Source organism: Dysidea avara, chromosome 11 (genome assembly GCF_963678975.1).
Source record: "Dysidea avara chromosome 11, odDysAvar1.4, whole genome shotgun sequence".
Classification (NCBI taxonomy): Eukaryota; Metazoa; Porifera; class Demospongiae; order Dictyoceratida; family Dysideidae; genus Dysidea; species Dysidea avara.
In genome coordinates, this window is record NC_089282.1 from 16,552,146 (window position 1) to 16,571,018 (window position 18,873).

At 37.5% G+C, this 18,873-nt stretch overlaps 3 protein-coding genes and 2 long non-coding RNA genes across 7 annotated transcripts; 3 read left to right on the forward strand and 2 right to left on the reverse strand.

Moving 5' to 3' along the window:
- Positions 1-38: 38 nt before the first annotated feature.
- LOC136237725 (tripartite motif-containing protein 2-like) lies at positions 39-2,126 on the forward strand. Its single transcript, XM_066027939.1, has one exon. It carries the CDS (start codon positions 39-41, stop codon positions 2,124-2,126), a length of 2,088 nt encoding a protein of 695 aa, XP_065884011.1.
- A 19-nt stretch (positions 2,127-2,145) lies between these two features.
- LOC136238757 (DCN1-like protein 5) lies at positions 2,146-3,603 on the reverse strand. 2 transcript variants are annotated; one of them, XM_066029342.1, is made up of 8 exons: positions 3,299-3,603; positions 3,135-3,238; positions 3,015-3,082; positions 2,874-2,965; positions 2,718-2,826; positions 2,560-2,664; positions 2,402-2,507; positions 2,146-2,359 (listed from the first exon to the last, which is right to left on the reverse strand). In XM_066029342.1, exons 1-8 carry the CDS (start codon positions 3,376-3,378, stop codon positions 2,352-2,354), a joined length of 672 nt encoding a protein of 223 aa, XP_065885414.1. In that variant the 5' UTR covers positions 3,379-3,603; the 3' UTR covers positions 2,146-2,351. The 2 variants fall into 2 exon arrangements, with proteins under 2 accessions (XP_065885414.1, XP_065885413.1); XM_066029341.1 differs by having other exon boundaries at positions 2,146-2,342; positions 3,299-3,599.
- A 40-nt stretch (positions 3,604-3,643) lies between these two features.
- LOC136238756 (uncharacterized) lies at positions 3,644-5,250 on the forward strand. Its single transcript, XM_066029340.1, has one exon. The coding sequence runs from the start codon at positions 3,784-3,786 to the stop codon at positions 5,041-5,043; it is 1,260 nt and encodes a 419-aa protein (XP_065885412.1). The 5' UTR covers positions 3,644-3,783; the 3' UTR covers positions 5,044-5,250.
- Positions 5,251-5,801: 551 nt separating this feature from the next.
- LOC136239491 (uncharacterized) lies at positions 5,802-11,663 on the forward strand. The gene is made up of 3 exons (XR_010693487.1): positions 5,802-5,825; positions 5,921-5,989; positions 11,374-11,663. It is a non-coding gene; the product is annotated as an uncharacterized lncRNA (long non-coding RNA).
- LOC136239490 (uncharacterized) lies at positions 11,208-16,039 on the reverse strand. 2 transcript variants are annotated; one of them, XR_010693486.1, is made up of 6 exons: positions 15,913-16,039; positions 15,753-15,851; positions 14,900-15,703; positions 14,738-14,843; positions 13,011-13,148; positions 11,208-11,678 (listed from the first exon to the last, which is right to left on the reverse strand). It is a non-coding gene; the product is annotated as an uncharacterized lncRNA (long non-coding RNA). The 2 variants fall into 2 exon arrangements; XR_010693485.1 differs by having other exon boundaries at positions 13,011-13,233.
- Positions 16,040-18,873: the final 2,834 nt, after the last annotated feature.

Genomic DNA, 18,873 nt, shown 5'->3' on the forward strand with positions numbered 1-18,873 from the left:
ATGCAGACTAATCACGCGAGAGGTTACCGGTGACTGACATGGCCGATGCAGCCCTGAATCGACTGAAGTGCTCGGTTTGTTTGAACACTTATAACATTCCTAAGACGCTACCGTGTTTACACACCTTCTGCAAGGATTGTATTGAAGAATGCATCAAGAAGAGACCGAGTGCGTTTGGCCACGACCTTGGATTGTCAGAAAACGACATGAGTTGTCCAAATTGTCGCCAGATACACACTCTACCGGCAGGTGGTGTTGATGAGATCCCCACGAACTTTGAGATACGCGGGATTATCGAAATTCTCCAAGGAAACCCCATACAAACACGTACTGCTTCACCCTCAACTGCTAAATGTAAAGAGTGCTCGGAAAAAGCAATCGAGTGCTTCTGTGAGCCTTGTGGAAAATTACTGTGTGCTATGTGTGCCTTGGAGAACCATAAAAAGGATGATCCGCAAAGATTAAATGTGGCCTTTAGCAAGCACAAGATGTCAATTGATGAGGCCATTGGAGATGTGGTAACTGGTTGTCTAGAAGTTGACAATGCATTGAGGAGGAACATGGAAGTGTTAAACAAGCTGACGCAGGATGCCGGCAACTGTGCCAGCACTATCAAAACAATTTTTGCTTCTTTCCGGTCTCACCTCGATGATCGAGAAAAGGATTTACTGCTAGCAGTAGACAAAGTTCAGCAAGGAAAGACCAGCATGCTTGACAGTCAACGAATAAAGTTGGAAACCCTAAAAACAGAGCTAAATGAGGCTGTTAGCAATGCTTCAAAGTTTCTCAATGATGACATAGTTGATTTCTTTAATGACAAGGATGCAGTGAAGGAGATGTTGATGAAAAAAGTTGAACAAGTGTGTGAGAGCCGGTTGGAACCTGTCTGTGATGCTTTCATTGAGCAGAGCTGTCCACCAGCAGATGTAGTAAATATTAACAGTGCACTTGATCGATTTGGTGCAGTTTACTGTCAAGTTAGTGCTGAGCACTGTACAGCAGAGGGCAAAGGTTTGGTGGAAACAGTTGTGGATAACGAGTCGCAGTTTACAATCACACTGCGTGACATGTTTGGAAATCCTTGTCGAGAAGAACTCTCTGAGGTCTGGGTTGATATTCGTCCTGTGACTGACCAGCTTAAACCAGTCATCCTTCATTCCCAATACCAACCTGAGCCTGATGGTACTTACAATGTCAAGTATACTATCACAGAAAGAGAAACCATTGCCATTAATGTAACAGTTAACAGCACTCCGATCAAGGGGACCCCCTTTACTGTTATGCCGTCAACTCACGATTTTAGGAAAGGCATTGATTTCTCTAAAGTGACTTCAGACATTCACGAAGCTGGAGGATGTGCCATTGGCATTCATGGAGAAGTCATTATCACGGACACACAGCGATCGTCAGTGATGGTGTTCAACTCACAGTTTGAACTAGTGAAAAGATTTGGCAGCAAGGGTAGCAGCAAAGGAAACTTTAGCTCACCAAAGGGCCTAGCCATAGACAGCCGCAATACATTGTTCATTGCAGACTCAGGAAACAATCGTGTAGTAGTGTCAAATGTTGACGGTGATAGCTTCAAGTCATTTGGAACTTATGGTGCTGATCGTAAAGAGTTTGTACTTCCGAGTGATGTTGCTCTGGGACAAAACAAAGACCAACAACAACTAATCTTTGTCGCTGATACCTACAATCACCGTATACAGGTTCTTAATCATATCGGCCTATTCGTTGCTAAGTTTGGATCAGAAGGGACTGGACACGGTTGCTTTAAATTTCCCCAAGGTGTAACAACAAGCACTGATGGACTTGTTTTTGTAAGTGACACTGGGAACAAGAGAATCCAAGTGTTCTCTCCAAACTGGAAATTTCTACATATCTTTGATGAATTGATACCTGAAAAATTACCAATTTCAAAACCTCTCAGGATTACGGCTAGTGAAGACAATTACATTCTTATTGCTGACCAAAAGGGCGTGATCATTGCAAACAGCAGGGGAGAGTTAATCAAAGTTATAGAAGATTACAAGCCTATTGCCATCTGCTGTACTCGCATTAGGGAGCTCGGAACATTTCTAACCATCTGTGAGGCAAAGCATGCATACCTAGGCCAACCCAGCTAGTGATCGATATTATTGTAGCTTTGTAATTGTAATTAAATATAAATAATCATGTAAAATTTTTGATATGTACAAATTGGATTCTGGTATGGGAGTGACTTTACAAATGTTTGATTGGAAATAAATTGTGTGGGAGGTTCTAAAGCATCAACTAGTTTGTGGAGTCTCCATCGTTCCTTGCCTTCTGCCATTCAACGTACTCATCCAATAAAACTGGCCCTGAAACATTCAGTTTGCTATGACAACCAAATAGTGATGACATTTCACTTTACACTCACATGCTCCGTTAATGTCATAGTTCAACAAATCATCACTAATTGTCCTACTAAACTCTAATATATTCACCCACTGGTCTCTATTAATAACCTTGTATTGACCTTGTTCCTATAATAGCAGCCTAGACAATTACAACTTACCAACACCGTAAAAGGCAAACCTTAAGGTAAGTTATGAAGTCCGCATGTAAGTTCCATCGACTTGCAAGTAACAAGGTTAACATTCCAATTGCAAGTTCAAGATCCATACTACGTTGGTCTTTGTCCTGTAAAAATGTGTTTATCTAACCTCCACTCCTCCACTCTTTGTGCAACAAACCTTAGCAAAGTCATAGGAATATTTATAAATGTCTTTAAACATTGTAGAATTATCTAGCTCACAACGTAGGCTGTCTAATTTCCTTTTCAAGTCATCCAATTTGCTACACCTAAGAAAGGAGTTGTAGTTTAAGGAACAAGAAAGTTATCAACTCACTGTAGATCCTGCAAGCCTTCCATCCACTCAGACCTTGTGAAGTAGCCCATACGTTTGGCCTTCATGTGCCAAGCAATAACCAACATGACAATCTAACAATGTAAATATGTTAATACCACTTCATGGAGAATGTAAACGTACATCTTCTGGTTCTACTCCTAAATCATAGCAAAAATTTTCCACTCCTTCAGGTCCAATTTCTTCCCCCTCTAAAAATTGCAATACGTTATTAACACATTCCAACAGTGGGCTTGCACTAACCCGCGTACTTGTTGAACCACTGTTTACGACGTTGTTCAAGAACTTTAGGATCGCTGGAGTCATGTCCGTCCCGTGCACAGCCATTAACTATCACCGCCTTAGAACTAAAACACAGGTACAGGTGTACTTAAATGACATGCGTTTTACTCGTCTATTTGTCTCACTTTCTTTCAGCTGTACGTGACTTTTTTACCACAGAAACCTCTTCAGATCCAGACCTTCGCTTGCTCTTAACCTTAGGCATTCTACCGCCTTTATACCAACACCTTCCTTACTGCAACTTAATTAGAGTAATCGTGCTCTTTATTTAGAAACGCTTTCGGGGTTGCGTCATAAAACTTTCACAAAATTAATGTAAAATACATTACATGTGCTTTCTCACTAGGAGCCTGTGAGAAGGCTATAGTAGTTCTTGTGTTTTGTTTGAGAGATGAGACTTGCAGTCAGCTGCTGCTAAGGAAATGATGTCATTTATGAGTATATCCCTGTAATTTATCACCGGGTGCTTTAAACTCTTGACTTGTGGGTGTGAATTAATTTGATCGGGTTGCATGTGTTTTGACGCCACTACAATGGCTTGTCTGGAGTATATAAACGCGTTTTCGCTGGAGAACTTCATTCAGTGGAGTCGTGAAAGAACGAAAAGAAAATGATTGCCCTTCTGGTGACTTTAGCCGCTACAGTAACAGCCGCGAGTATTATACCTCCGAAATGCGAGCCGTTAGATAAGGACATTATCTGCAAGTGCCGGGGACACAACCAGACTTATTTTCCCAATGACAGATTTAGCAGTCAGAGAGGAGCCAAACAGCAGTTTGCAGAGTTTGATGATCTAATTAGGTCCAACTGCTCTCCCCATCTGGTGTCGTTCCTGTGCTCCCGCTATTTCCCACCCTGTGATCCAAAGTGGCCATTTGATTACATACCTCCTTGCAAAGAGCTCTGCCTTGAGGTGAAGCAAGACTGTGAGCCGATCTTACGAGCCTATGGTGGCTGGCCTGATGAGTTGAAGTGCAACCAATTCAAGAGCTACAATCCAAGGAAACCCTGTGTCAGTGTCAGTAACGATACAAGCTTTGAATCAACCACGAGTACTGAGTGTAGCATTAAAGAACAGTGTGTGGACATTTCTCACCCAAAAGCTAAATCCTTGCAAGCAAATTATAAGACATATTTTCCCACGACAGAGTTTAAATCTTCAAGTGAAGCTGATGAAAAGTTTGATGTAGTTGTCAAGGGCAAGCAGTGGCCTACAGAAGTGGAACGTCTTTTACTTCTCACCCATTATCCTTCATGTAATGAAACCAATGATACAGTGCAATTGCTATATCCATGCAAGCATGTTTGCAGGCAGGTGAAGAGAAGCTTTGAATCACAAAATAATTATAAAGGCATGACATGGCCTGACCATGTTGACTGCTCCCGGCTACCTAAATCCAATTGTATAGATGATGTATCTGTCTATTTCTCTGCACCTTTAGTAACACAGCCACCAGTAAAGACTTGTAAGGATGTTGTTGTAAGTAGCTGTAGTGTATTAAATAAAATCCCTGGCCTTCCATCAGTGGAGTTTCCTGAAGATAATGCCACATTTGCCAAGTATGCTAAATTTCTGGACAGTGGTTGTTCTCAATGGCTGAAGCCATTTCTATGTTATGAAGCATTTTCAGCTCATCGTATTGGAAACCCTGGTCAGCTTGTCAAGCCATGTAGGAACATATGCAGGAAAGCTCAGACTGAGTGCTCATCTTGTTTCAAGCAACATGGCATAACCTGGGATGACCTTTGGAATTGCAAAGACTTCCAAGTGAAGGGAGAATGCATCGGACTAAAAGACTTAGGCAACTATCAAGATGGACTATCTGCACATCAGTGTCCTACAGTTGAAGATAACAGTATTTGTTCATAAACGAATATCTATTTTTAATCCTTCTACTCATACACCACTTGTACTTTCTGTGTGACTATGTATAAGTCTACAATGAGACAATTACCTTACAGCATTAATTGTATTTTTTACATTTTTGTACATGACAATAGCTATAGATAAGAAGCAATGTGTTGTACTTAATATGGTATGGTATGTGTTGAGTCAAATAGTGTACTTTACTATGAATCAAGGTTCATTTGGAAGTAGTAATGTTATCATGACAAATAGCTCATCTATTGAGTCAAGGGAGAATATCTGTCACTAGTGTAAGCAGGCTTCCTTTTTCTTGTGATTCTGGTATGTGACTGACCTATTTTTTGCATTGTCACTGCATTAGCGCACTTAAACCCATTCATGGATAAAGAAGCAAAGTTGATGAGTATGATATATGCTAAGCATGGCAGTTCACTGTATTCTTTTTGCTAACTCTTACTTATCATGGCTGCATGGCAGATCCATTGGGTAGAGTATGGTGTCAATGACAGCTGCAGGTTAGTGTTAACAACATGAAATAAGTGTTAATAGTTGATATCACAAAGTTGACTAAGCACATAAGGTGTTAAACACCAACCACATGCATGCTCTAGTTGCACAGGCTTATTTTCCAGTAACATGATATACGGGTGACACTTGATCTATATGAAATGGAAGTGGTAATTATGTGGAATGCACCATCGATTGCACTTCAGTAGTATAAGCTCTATAGGCTTAACAGCTGCAGTGTCATTAGCTATACTACGAAACAGTGTGTGTGTGTGCACGTGAGTGTGTGTGCATGTGCGTGTGTGTGTGCGTGTTAAAATTTGTTATATTTATAACCTAGTATATGCATCTATAACTGTATTCTACCCTGTAGTAGCTGCTACTGCTCCAGCGGCTTATTCAATACTGGGTACATGATCTAGCTGGATTGAGATAACATAAAGTAAGTCAGTGTTGACTCTGTTATGGCTGCTACTAAGAACTATCAATGCATAAAGTAAGCATGTCTTATAACAGTACCATTGTCTAAGTGTTGTATGTTATCATATTCCTACATCTTGTTATATTTACTAGGTTAATACATTGTTATAGTTACTGTTAGAGATAACACACCATCTCCATCTTACCTTAAGAAAAACAGCTACCTACAGATTATAAATGATTTATACATATACACTATAGGTGGCCCCAGGTGCACATACATATGTACATTTGTTTGTACAAATTATGGCACATTACATCACACCTGTATACATTAGCAGCTTTCCAAGTAATGTAGGAGGATAGTCAATTACATTCAAGGACCAGAACTCTTCAAAATAAGCATTTGGTATATAGTCTCTTCCGAGTCTTCATATGTTGTGGTTAAATGAAATGAAATACAATAACTTAATCTCTTGCACCATTCCAAGAGGAAAAGCCTTTGCAGATTGTCAGTTAGCTACATAGCAATGCAGGCCTGAATGGACCAGAACCTCCCTAATTCTCTAAATTAAATACACAATAGAGATAATACCCTGCATGTGTGGATGCAGTTTTCAACTAATCTCAGTACGTTATCAGTGTAATTCTGTAAATCATTTTGCTGGTCCCAAAGTATTCAGACACTATACAAGTAACTACAGCAAGTTTTCAACCATGCAAGATGTCACACTAGCTTATGACTGGTGGGGTTTAACTCGAAGAGTATATTGAACTTAGCTACTGTCAAGCAAAATTGCGGCATTTAATGCCACATTCATATTTCTTATAGGCTTTAATGAACAGGACATGTTCACAGCATCAAAAGCTTTAACTACGTTCCAAAAGATAACCCCACTATCCTTTACTTTGATCTTCTAACGCAGTGTAGATAAAGTAAACTTCATGATTCTTGTTGACCTAGACACATTCATACCAAAGTACACAGCTCTTGTAGCACTCTATTCAAGCAATGTCATTTGGCAGCTAATCCATTAAGGATTTGAGATGCTTCAGCTGTGCTACTATAAGACATTTTAATGTGCATAAATTGACTGTAGTGGTGTTGGCACCATAACCTTGATACACATCCCAGTGGTCAAGAATACACTGAGTCTAGCATGCTGCAAACAGAAGCATCAATATGGCCGAGGTTTCACTATGCATATGTATGTGTTTGTCACCAGTGAATTGTGGCCAAATCATCCTATTGTTTTTCATACTAGTCAATATATGGTTGTAAACATGAAATTCAGTAATTGTTTATCACTAATGGTGACTAAACAATTCAGGAACAATTCGCTAATCAATTATACCTCATCTTGAGCTGAAGTGTATCAATAGTGACACTGTGATGGAGTGATCCCATTATTTCAATTGGTCTGATTATTATTGTTTATACATTACATGTCTGAGAACTTTGTAGTCCAACTGTTCTACACAATACATGCACACACGCACACATGCACACACACACACACACACGCACGCACGCACGCACGCACACACACACACACACACATACACACAAGGCTTATAACCTTATGCCATCAGTCACCATAGAGCTCAATATACCAAGTTGTACATCAATACCATTCCATTGATAATCAGTCCGAACAACACATGTACATATATAGTCATATAGTTATTGGTGAACTCAGCTGGCATGAGGCAAGAGGATAGCTGTAAACAAGAGTACATGATTTATAATTTTGTCTAGAAGTCTGGGAATTTAGAGTGCTCCGTTCTTTGGTGAAAAGTGTGTAATGGCTAGCCGTAGGTGAATGCACTGTGTACATGAAAGAAGGATATTCTGCAAGCATGTACTCTGTTAGGAACAAGAACTTAATTCAAATAAAATGTACATAAGTTGCATTCACCATCTGTGAACCATAATCAGTCAATAGTAAGATACATGCAATCACCTGCAAAAAAATTGAACAGGAAGTATCAAGTCAATACTGAAAGTAATCGGTACATGTTCTACACAGGTGTGCATATTTTGTGGTTATCAATATGAGTGCCTATAAGATTTCGATGCATGATATATAAGTCCTTTTCATATATATATAATATTTCAAGAATACATAAATGTATCTATCCCATTAGTCACACCACACACACACACACATACACACACACACACACATCGCACACTGACGTACACACACCGCACACACACCGCACACACACCGCACGCGTGCGCACACACACATCGCACGCGCGTGCACACACACACACCACACACACACATACACCACACACACCACACACACACACACACACACACACACACACACACACACACACACACACACACACACACACACACACACACACACATCACACCACACCACACACACACACACACACACACACACACACACACACACACATACACACACGCATGTATACATGCACAATTACTATGTTGACACCTGCATCTTTTGAACCCATTAAAATTGACTAGGAATAATTCTAGTAAATTTTAATATCCACCACTAAACTTCCATATGAAATATTATTGTCCACATATGTAGCAACTTATTAGGCTCAATATACTGCACAATAATAATTCCTTAATCAGAGAAATATGATAACAGCTCCACCTGATATACAAGGCTCAAGTGTATACACACTTTATAAACATGGTCCTTCTCATATTAGCAAAATTCACATAATCATGGATAAGGTGTAGCTAACTACACTAAGATGTACTACTAATGGTATAGCCCCAACGGCAAATATATGCATGTATTATGTACATACGTATGTATAAGTGTGTATGTTTGTCTGTTTGTCTGTCCTTGATATACATGTTTAGTACTGTGTACTTTGTAATATCAAGCGCTTATTATCATGTTAGCTATCCATAAATGGATTTATAAAAAGTAAACAAACTAGTGTAAAAGTAATTTAAAAAAATTAAAATGTGGGAATAGAGATCCCTGAAAAAAGAAACGAGAGTCCAACAAGCCAGCATATTGAACACACACAGATCTCTACTACTGATTTGGACTCAAATACACATTTATATAGGAGCATTCTCACTACTTATCTGCCCCTGATTTATGGAGAAACTACTGACTGTTTTTTCCTTAGTTTCTACCATATCCATTGAGTCCAAATAGAGATCAGTATGCTAGCTTGTTGGACTCTTGTTTCTTTACTTTTTTCAGCGATCTCTATCCCATGTTTTTATATGCATGGTGTATGGTGTACATACCCACAATGAGGCTCATTGTTTTTCACTCACAGCCCGACATCAGCATTCAAACTGGTCCAATGAAATATAAGTAGATTATCAAATTACTAATTGTGTTTTGCTTAAAAATAGATGAAATTTTAAAGAATGCCTTTAACCCAGATGATGTTACTCTATTAGCGTAGTTAATATGTAGCTCATATTTCACAGCATACAGCAGGACCGTCGTCTGCTCTACTTGCATTGTTTACCTGTAATTGATTTAGTAGTTTACCAACTAAAGTACTGAAGCAACAGCAATAGTAGGTTTTCTCTATCATAAAGTACCTATTATTAAAAGTAAGCCAGTATATGTAAGACTCCAGTACATTGCAAGTACCCAATCAATGAATTTCCACCAGTGTAGTTTCATTATGTGTATGGTGTGTATCCATATGTATATGTGTGTGTTTGTGCGTGCGTGCGTGTGTTTGTGTCCGTGTGTGTATGTACTATTATACTGTCATTAATAGTTGCTACGTATGTCTTAGCAGCCAAATCTTGCTGATTTGATTACTTGTAAATTTGCTTACAATAGTAAGAGAAGCCAATTGCAGCATATAATTACATTCCTATTCAAATTTATATGGCTGGGTGGAGTGACGTCATACGCTAATACCTTATCTGCTATTATGCTAACAGTAGGACATCTGTAAAGAGTGCTTAACATTACAAAACAGTTGGTAGGGCTTGCTAATTAAATTTGACTGGCAATGGCTTTGACTTCCTATAATGAAACAAGTTGCAACCATCAAATTTGTACCACTTTGTTTGTGGGAAACATGAAGAACACTTTGCTGGAGGCATGAATGATTCAGAAATGAAGTACGATATACACATAGATAAAACAACTAACAGTTCCAGTATGATTTACATTTTGTTTTTACATAGTTGGGAAGCTTTGCTTCTAGTAATGTATTGGTAATCAGATCAGCTATCAGAAAATATACACCCTTTTACATATCAATATCAATTTGTTTATGAGCATCAGATCATTCAAAAAATGTCAAAACAAGGCACAGATAAACTTGTTTATGTACCTGCAAACATATACCATATATGCACAAATCCTTGAGAGATAAACTTACAATGAATCAGACACAAAAGTATATAAGATAACTGATGCTGAAAAAAATCTATTTTTGAAATAGGTGTGTGGTGTAGTCATGGTGATATCCTGCTAACAAATGAGAGAAAACTGCTGTAGTGTCATGACACAGTAGTGCCATAAGTTTAAGAGTACAAATGTAATTTTAATGGAAGAGGTACATATATGGTTTACTTAATATGCTGGTAGTATATTTACATGTCATGTGGTAGTCACATGTTGTTGGAAATTACATATATTTCCATAAAGACACATAGTTACTATTGTCATAGATTTAGTCCAGCTATAATGTTAAATGCTTCAAATATGTAAAAGCTTCAAAGCACTTTCAAGCACTTCAGCAGAACATTAAATTATTGCAATGTCAGCATCTTTGTAGTACCCCCTGCAGTTATGCATCTAAATGTCAAAGAAACTCTCAGACTTGAGCGAGGACTTCAGTTAAGGCTTATACTGCATGCCGTAATGTGGAAACCATGTCAGCTGTAATGCTGACTCATCATACTATGTGTGTATTACTGATAACACAACCTGGCCTACTGAACTGCATGTGTAAGAGGTAACATGTGAATTAGATCATATTTTTTGACTGTTAGCAACCGCCTTAGTAAGTTTGTGCCATCTACTTGAGAGAAGTCAATGGTGATTCTGTAATAGCATATTAGATCTAGTAGGATACAAATATTTATTATTAATGTATCTAACTATTCTATTTAGAGTATCTAAAGCTACAAATATCATTCCAGATAGACTCATACAAGCTTGAGCTTGGAATTTTGTATGCCGGAGAAATAGACAACAGAAACAGTATTATGAAGAGAGAATTTTTTTGGGTACAATGTCCACGGAGATTGTGAGCGCAAAACTGCACACTTGTTTATGTTATTAATTACAGTACTGTATAAATGTTAAATTGTTATTAACTTAAACCTATATCTGTATTAATCATATACGATATTAGTTGCTATTGTGTTCAGTGTTTTGTTTACTTTCGGTATTCTTTTCACAAATACAGTGTCATCACAAAGGTTTCTCAATGCAAGTTATTACCGATCATGGATTGTGATGAATAGGATTCAACTGATTTGCTTTTCTTCACTATAGCTAGTGATACATGATCCATCTGACCTGGAAAGGCTAAGGAACAAGTAATAAAAATAAATGATGGCATACTTGATCAGTGTTATGACTGTTTGTGAGAATTATCAACACAGAATGTAAACAGATCTTATAACAGTACTATTGTCGGTTGTGTGGTGTCATGTTGTTATGCTTATCAGTATGATACCTTGTTATCAGAAATACATCATCTTCATCTCACTTGCAAGAAAAACAGGTTTGTACTTCATATCCTGACTATGTTTGCCAGGTGGCTCCAAAGAGCCAGCAGCATCCACACATATGTAAGTATGTAGTTGTATATATCTTGTATGGTACATACATGCATATTGCATTATGTATATCATACAGTAGTTGTACCTGGTAGTACAGCTAGGATATGCTAGGGCTAGATATCAAAGATTTTCCATATAAATATTAGCAACCCTTGTGTTACTATGCACACATAAACAGAAGCCTTGTTTACGTATTTTGGACGACTTTATAATTTTGATACTTTGGTCAAGAGGAAATGCCTCTATGCTGCAATTACTAGACATGGCATCACAGGATGGAGTAGAATTTCTTAAAATAATTTTCTGAATTAAATACAAAATAGAGAAAATGCCCTGTAGGTTAGGGGCACAGTTGTCAGTTATGTCATTAGTGTAACTTTAACCAACTGATAAATCATGTGATAAGTCCCCTTGCTACTGAGAAGTTCCACAACTATGTTAAAGTTTGTATACTTTATAGCATTTCAATACTTTAACCCAAATTTGGAAGTTGGGGTATGTGTGATCTATAGTAGTGATACACTGATTAATCAGTACATAAATGGAAATCGGTTTATCAGCCAAACTTCAGCAATAACAGTATCGGTAATTATTATCAGATTATTTAGCCGATTAATTTTACTGACCTTGATGCTATTGTTTTCATAACAATAGGACAAAAATAAAGTTTCAAAATTACATTTGAAACTTTATTTAAGCTGTAAAAGTTTCAATTTTTATAAAAAGCTGTAGAAGTTTGGTAAACATAAACATCGGATCAGTTATCGGTATGGGCCATATATGCATTGTGTGAATTTCATTATCGGATAATCAGCATAGTCTCTTATCAGTGCCACACTAATCTATAGCCACAAATCTTAGTTCCAGAATATAGCGTATTATGATGTAAATCTTTCCTAGTATTCACTTGTCTCAAAAATAAATCCAAGTTTTTTGCAGTGCTAAAAAAACATTTAAATTGTAGCAGTATATTCTATATTCTGTGTAGTAACACAAGATTTATGAATACACTGTTATATGTATTTTTCCAGACAGAAACTAAATTTAATAGCTTTGAAGGAATCGGCAAGTTACCACTGATGATGAGGGTATTTACTTGTGCAATCAAGTGATATAATATCAGAGAGTAATAGCACATGCTTATTGGCACCTTTACAATATGTGTGAATTAATAATAGCATGGTTAACTAGCTGTATATGTATGTTATATGGTAGCACATAAAGACAAATCCCAGCATAACTTCGTAATAGTATTTACCTGTGAATATCATCCTTTTGTTTTTGAGTGTAAGAATAATATGAAATTCCTGTTTACTGAGCTGCATATGCATTAATCAGATGGCTGCAGGTTCGAGGCTGCCTAGGTACAGTCATGGATTTTTTCTCCTTTCTCTACCTTTTCAAACACACTTTCTGTAACAACTTTAAACAGGCTGTAGGACCAGGTGTCCTACAGACCTTCAGCACTTGTGCTGTAAAGCCTTAATAAATAAATAAATAAATAAATAAAAATACCAAAGTACATTATACATGTAGCACCGTAGCACTATAAATGTATTTTCGAGCAATGTAATTTAGCAGCTAATCTGTACTATATATATATTATATATCTTTTAAGATGCTCCAAACTTCTATATCTTTAACATGTAAAAGTTAGTTACACAAACCCTGCCACATACACGTGATGTATGACACTCATCCCGACAGAGAATACACTTCAGTTTCAGCACGTTTCAGATACAAATAGAAGCATTAGTAATTCAGCATGAGGTTTCATGATGCATGTGTGTGTGTATGTGTTTGTCATCATTGAATTTGTGGTCTACCATTTCTGAGAATCGTATATACTGAACTATGCACTATTTGATACCCTGTAAACAATTTATCACAAACGACTAAACAATTTAGTGACAGTTTAATACCACCATAGCACTGACCTATTTATCATTTCCTGGTTCTATAGTATCTAGTAACATGCTTTACAATAAATTTCTTTATATAGCTGTAGTTGAACTTATGTAATCCAGTGCACACCTCTATAGATACATAACTATATGTCTGTCATCAATATCATTCTCCAGTCCAAACTATGCATGTACACAATTATAGCGTAACTCAGTTAGCATGGTGTAAGGTAATAACATAACACTATATGATGTAAGTCTAGCTAACAAACCCTACAAATTTAACAGAAAGCACACTAAATGCTCTGTGTACGCATGCAGGTGTGCAAATTTTGTAGATTAACTCATGAGCGCTCACACACACACACACACACACACACACAAATACACACACAAACACACACACACATACACACACACGCACACATATAAATACATACATACATACACACACACACACAAAAGCAAAAATTAACCCCTCATGATCACTCACACACACACACACACACACATACACACAAACACACACACACAAAAGCAAAAAAAAAGTCAAAGCCTACGGCAGCCATGCAAAACACAGAGCACTGGGATGCCTGTGCACCACTCACGCTCTTGAGTCTTGTGTAAACAAATCCTCCTGGGACAGGACTAGTAACTGACAGGAGGACTGTCGAGGTCTCACTGAGATAGGTCACAGAACCCGAAGTTTCACAACAACCCCAACACCACTAAGTGAGATAAGGCATTTGTTGCCCCAGTAAACACCAGATACCCATTGATGTTACAGCTGAGTGGGCTGCTTCCCCAGTTGACACCAGGCCACCAGGTCCCCGTTTTACAGCTGGACAGAATGTTAGAAACATTTCTTGCTCAAGAAAACAACAACAACACCAAATTGGCATAACCATGCTGGCATCAAACCTGGAAACTTTTGATTACCATGCCGATGCTCTAGAATTCTGCCTTACATGCACACACACACACACACACACACATACACACACACACATACACACACACACACACACATACACACACACACACACACACACACACACACACTACACAAACAGACACAAACCTGTAAGAAAGCTATTGAACAGTTATATACACTCCAGTTTTGAAATGAAATATCTTCATCTCCCTGGTCTTTATAAATGTAATGATCATTGATTCTGGTCAAACTTCTAAAGAAAAAAATAGTGACAAATACACTGTGCCTATTTGACAAATATCAGCTCACTGTCACTACTAGTACATTTGGTCTGGTCATCTTTCAGCCTATGTTCTGTCTCCCTTACAGAATGCAGTGGAAGTGCTACCCTGTTACTTTATTCCTGCTATCCATTCATACTATATTGACTTTAGACAAGGTGACATGTGCTGCTTTATAAAAATATATGCAGGCCTTCTGTTGGTGGTAGAATACATGTCAGCATAAACATGTACACAAACTTTACCCGAACACAAAAAATCACCATCATGCATGAAATAAGTTTATTTAGGTATTCCACGCATTTTCAGTTTCCACCTACACTGTGGTATTATGACTCAATGAAACTTGATAGCTAATATAGTTCTAGCTATATGATGTACAAAGCTCCAATGACAAAGTGTATTCTTCTAAACATGGTCATTCTAAATTCAAATAATCATAGATACAGCATAGCAAACTGACTTGACTAACACTGAAATATGTACTGGCATACAATGTGCTACAATAATCATCACTTATAGTATGGCCAAGGGCAAATCTTTCTATGTATGATGCAGAGCATGTATACTTTTATTACATACACTCATAGATCTATCAGTGATAGCCTTGATCAGATGAACAATGTATACATGCCTTTACCAGCCCATAACACAAAGCTCTTTTTTTCACATGGCAAACATTGGCATTCACAGTAAATACGTAAATTGTCATATTACTAATTGTGTTTTGATTAAAAACAGATAATTTTCAAGCATTTCCTTACATTGATGTGAGTTCTATGTTTTGAAGCACAATGTAGGACCCCCTTTGCATTGCTTGTAATTGATTTTCCTGCAGTCAACCAGCTAGAACAAGTAGCAATATGGCAAAGCATTCTCACTTGTTTGTACTGTGTACTAAGAAGTTGCAAGCTAATGTCTCAGGTACAAAATAACAAGAGAACAGATACATCTATGGCAATTTTATCAGTATAAATCACCTGTGTCAAATACATACATATAATCACAGGATACATATTCGTACATTTCAATGGTAAGTACCTGTTCAATTGAGACCACCTTGGCTGTCCCATTGATAGTCCCTTCTAAAGGGGTAATGCTAAACATTAGACATTAACTGAAATAGATAAACATCAAACTTTGGTTGACAACCATATCTTGCTAGATGGTATGACAGATACAGTATAGAGAAGCCATTCTCAATATTTTAAATGCCCCCCCCTCAAAAAAGTGCATGGCTAATTATGTATAATTACATAAGTCCCTCTGTAAAGGAAAACCCTATACATGATACGTATAGTACTGGAACTATTTGTCCTAAAGTCAGACAAACACTGCCCAGTAGATTTTCATAGCAGCAATAGCCAATAATTATACTAATCCTGCAATGGACCATCTTAATACTTCAGTAATGGGTGATCATTTATAAGCTGGGGAAGGAAATATACCACCTTCAGCAAAATGGTTAGAATAGGATGGCACAGCTGCTACTTTAATATGTATGACTGATTCCATGCGGTTATGATTTATTATGAATTTCAACAAATTACAACCACAAAATTTGTAGCACTTTCTGTGGAAAACATGGCACGCTAGTGCTGCACTGAAAGAGGATGTATTAACTTTTTCATGTATATATTTAGGGAATTAGTAGCAAACAAATTGATGATAGATGTGATAGCTAATGAAAAAAGACTTGCGTGTTTGAAAATCACAAAAGGATACATACTTTTAAAATTTTAGTATTATTTCCAATAATCTGATAAGCTATTGAAAATATTCCATACCCCCACTGTGTCTTCTGTATCAATGTCTGAATCTGTTGTTGTGTATAAGTATCACATCATCCAAAACATGTGGTAAACAAGGAACACCTACACATGTTTATGTATATCTGTGAATGCCAACAATGAAATCAAAGTTTTGAAGGACACCATTAAGTTCACAACTGATGTAGAAGACTTACAGACTTCATGAACAGCAAATATGAGCAAAGCCTTCAGATCACACATAAGATGTTCACTGATCCCATAAACCATAAGGAAACTTTATTCATGAAATAACACCCTAGAACTTGTGTGGGTGTGTGCCTAGCAACATAAACTTATCAGATGTGGTGTATAGCTATTTGTGAGAAGCTTTGAATGTGTCTCAATACATCTTTAATCTCAGTGCAGCAAATGAAGTGTACTATTTACAAAGTAGCTGTGTATATCAGATTGACAAAGTGAACATAAAAGTAAGAGTGCATGTATAAGTAGAAAAATTTACATGTCTCAGACTCTTATATTATTTTAGGATTTAGAATGCCACCCCGCAATATTTTCCAAATGGCAGTTTTGTAAATATAAATGTAGCCAGCAGTGACATATATGCGACAAAATACTAGGAAATGATAAGCCATAACATACATACACACACACACACACACACACACATATATATATATATTCATTGAAATAAATGAATATAGCTTCTCTCGGTAGCACTACATACGTATATATGTCACTTAAGTACACACATGCATAATGTATACACTCCCTATGCACAGAGCTATATTTATTCAACCTAATGCAACAGCTAATCTATACTATGACCCAGTGGTTATAAAATCTGACTGGAGGCATGCCTCCAGATCCTATCTCAAAATGGTATTCATGTCTGTTGCATGCATCAAATTCCACTGTGTTGTAACTTTTACTGCCAACATTACCTTACTGTTTGTCAATAATATCACTTTAGGTACAAAAATTATAATACATAATACACATTCATATGAAATTAAGCAGACAATTAGTGAACAAGTTAACAAAGGAAAGAATTTGCTTGTGATTCGTGACAGTTACAGAAGATTGCAGTACACATAAGCATTTTCACTTCTCTGTAGGTGTATTGGAACAGTGGAGATGGCACATGTTAATGACTAGTGGCCTCATGAAATGTTAGCTGGCTTTTTTCAGGTTCACGCTGTTAAATGAATTCCATCAAGAGCATAAATCTAAGTCTGTATCGACAAATCCATAGAAATAAAAGTCAGAGAGTTTGCATGATCTTTAGGGAACACATGTGGACACACACACCTGCCCCATCTGCACACTTCCCATCAAGGTCACACAGTCCTCCACAAAAGGAGGAAGCAAAAACCTGTGGTCACACACGCACACACGCATGCACGCACACATGCACATGCACACACACACACACATACAATACACATACACAAGTAAATATCAACTATCCCAAGTAAATACATATCCATAAGGTTGAAATGGTGCAAAGAAGTAACAATATGAAACTCGGAACTTTCTATATAGTCATCAACCAACTGATTGAGATACATACCCAACAATAAAATTAACCCTCCTTGTACCACAACTCAAGGCCATCAGTACCATTACATAAGACCCTTACCAAGAATAGACTATCACTTACACTCCTTCTTCCCATCAGCAATAAGTTGTAGAAAAACCTACCCCCCAGAGGCAGCAGGAACAGCACTAGAGAAAATTAAATAGTGTCTTGTGTTTAATGACTTGGACAGCTATCAAGATGAACCATCTGCATATCAGTGTCCTACAGTTGAAGAAAACAGTATTTGCTTATAAACAAATACGTATCTTAATCCTCTTACTCATGCACCGTTTGTACTTTCTGCCTAACCATGTATAAGTCTATCACCTTACAGTATTAACTAATTGTATTTCTTTACATTTTTGTACATGAACAACAGGGGCGGATCCAGGGGGGGGGGGGAGGCTTTGGGGGCTGAAGCCCCCCCCCCCCCCCCCCCCCCCCCCCCCCCTCCCTTCACTTTTAGGCTTTACTTGATCAATATGCTGAGTGTTATAATGAAATTTTGTCTTAGCATAAATATATGATCACTAATAATACAAATACTCATAAAACCACCTTATAAACATCTTTCCAAGGTATCATCAGTGGATTTATGCTAATGTTTATGCAACAAGGACCCGGATCAGCATTGGAGGTGTACAAGATCGA

What these genes read in the sequence shown, in the direction of transcription:
- LOC136238757 (XM_066029341.1), bottom strand. Translation starts at nt 3,378, where the DNA reads ATGCCTAAGGTTAAGAGCAAGCGAAGGTCTGGATCTGAAGAGGTTTCT. An exon ending in TAGGAGTAGAACCAGAAGAT is followed by an intron (nt 2,966 to 3,014) that starts GTACGTTTACAT and finishes TTACATTGTTAG; the next exon opens with ATTGTCATGTTGGTTATTGC. An exon ending in GAAGGCTTGCAGGATCTACA is followed by an intron (nt 2,827 to 2,873) that starts GTGAGTTGATAA and finishes CTCCTTTCTTAG; the next exon opens with GTGTAGCAAATTGGATGACT.
- LOC136238756 (XM_066029340.1), top strand. Translation starts at nt 3,784, where the DNA reads ATGATTGCCCTTCTGGTGACTTTAGCCGCTACAGTAACAGCCGCGAGT.
- LOC136237725 (XM_066027939.1), top strand. Translation starts at nt 39, where the DNA reads ATGGCCGATGCAGCCCTGAATCGACTGAAGTGCTCGGTTTGTTTGAAC.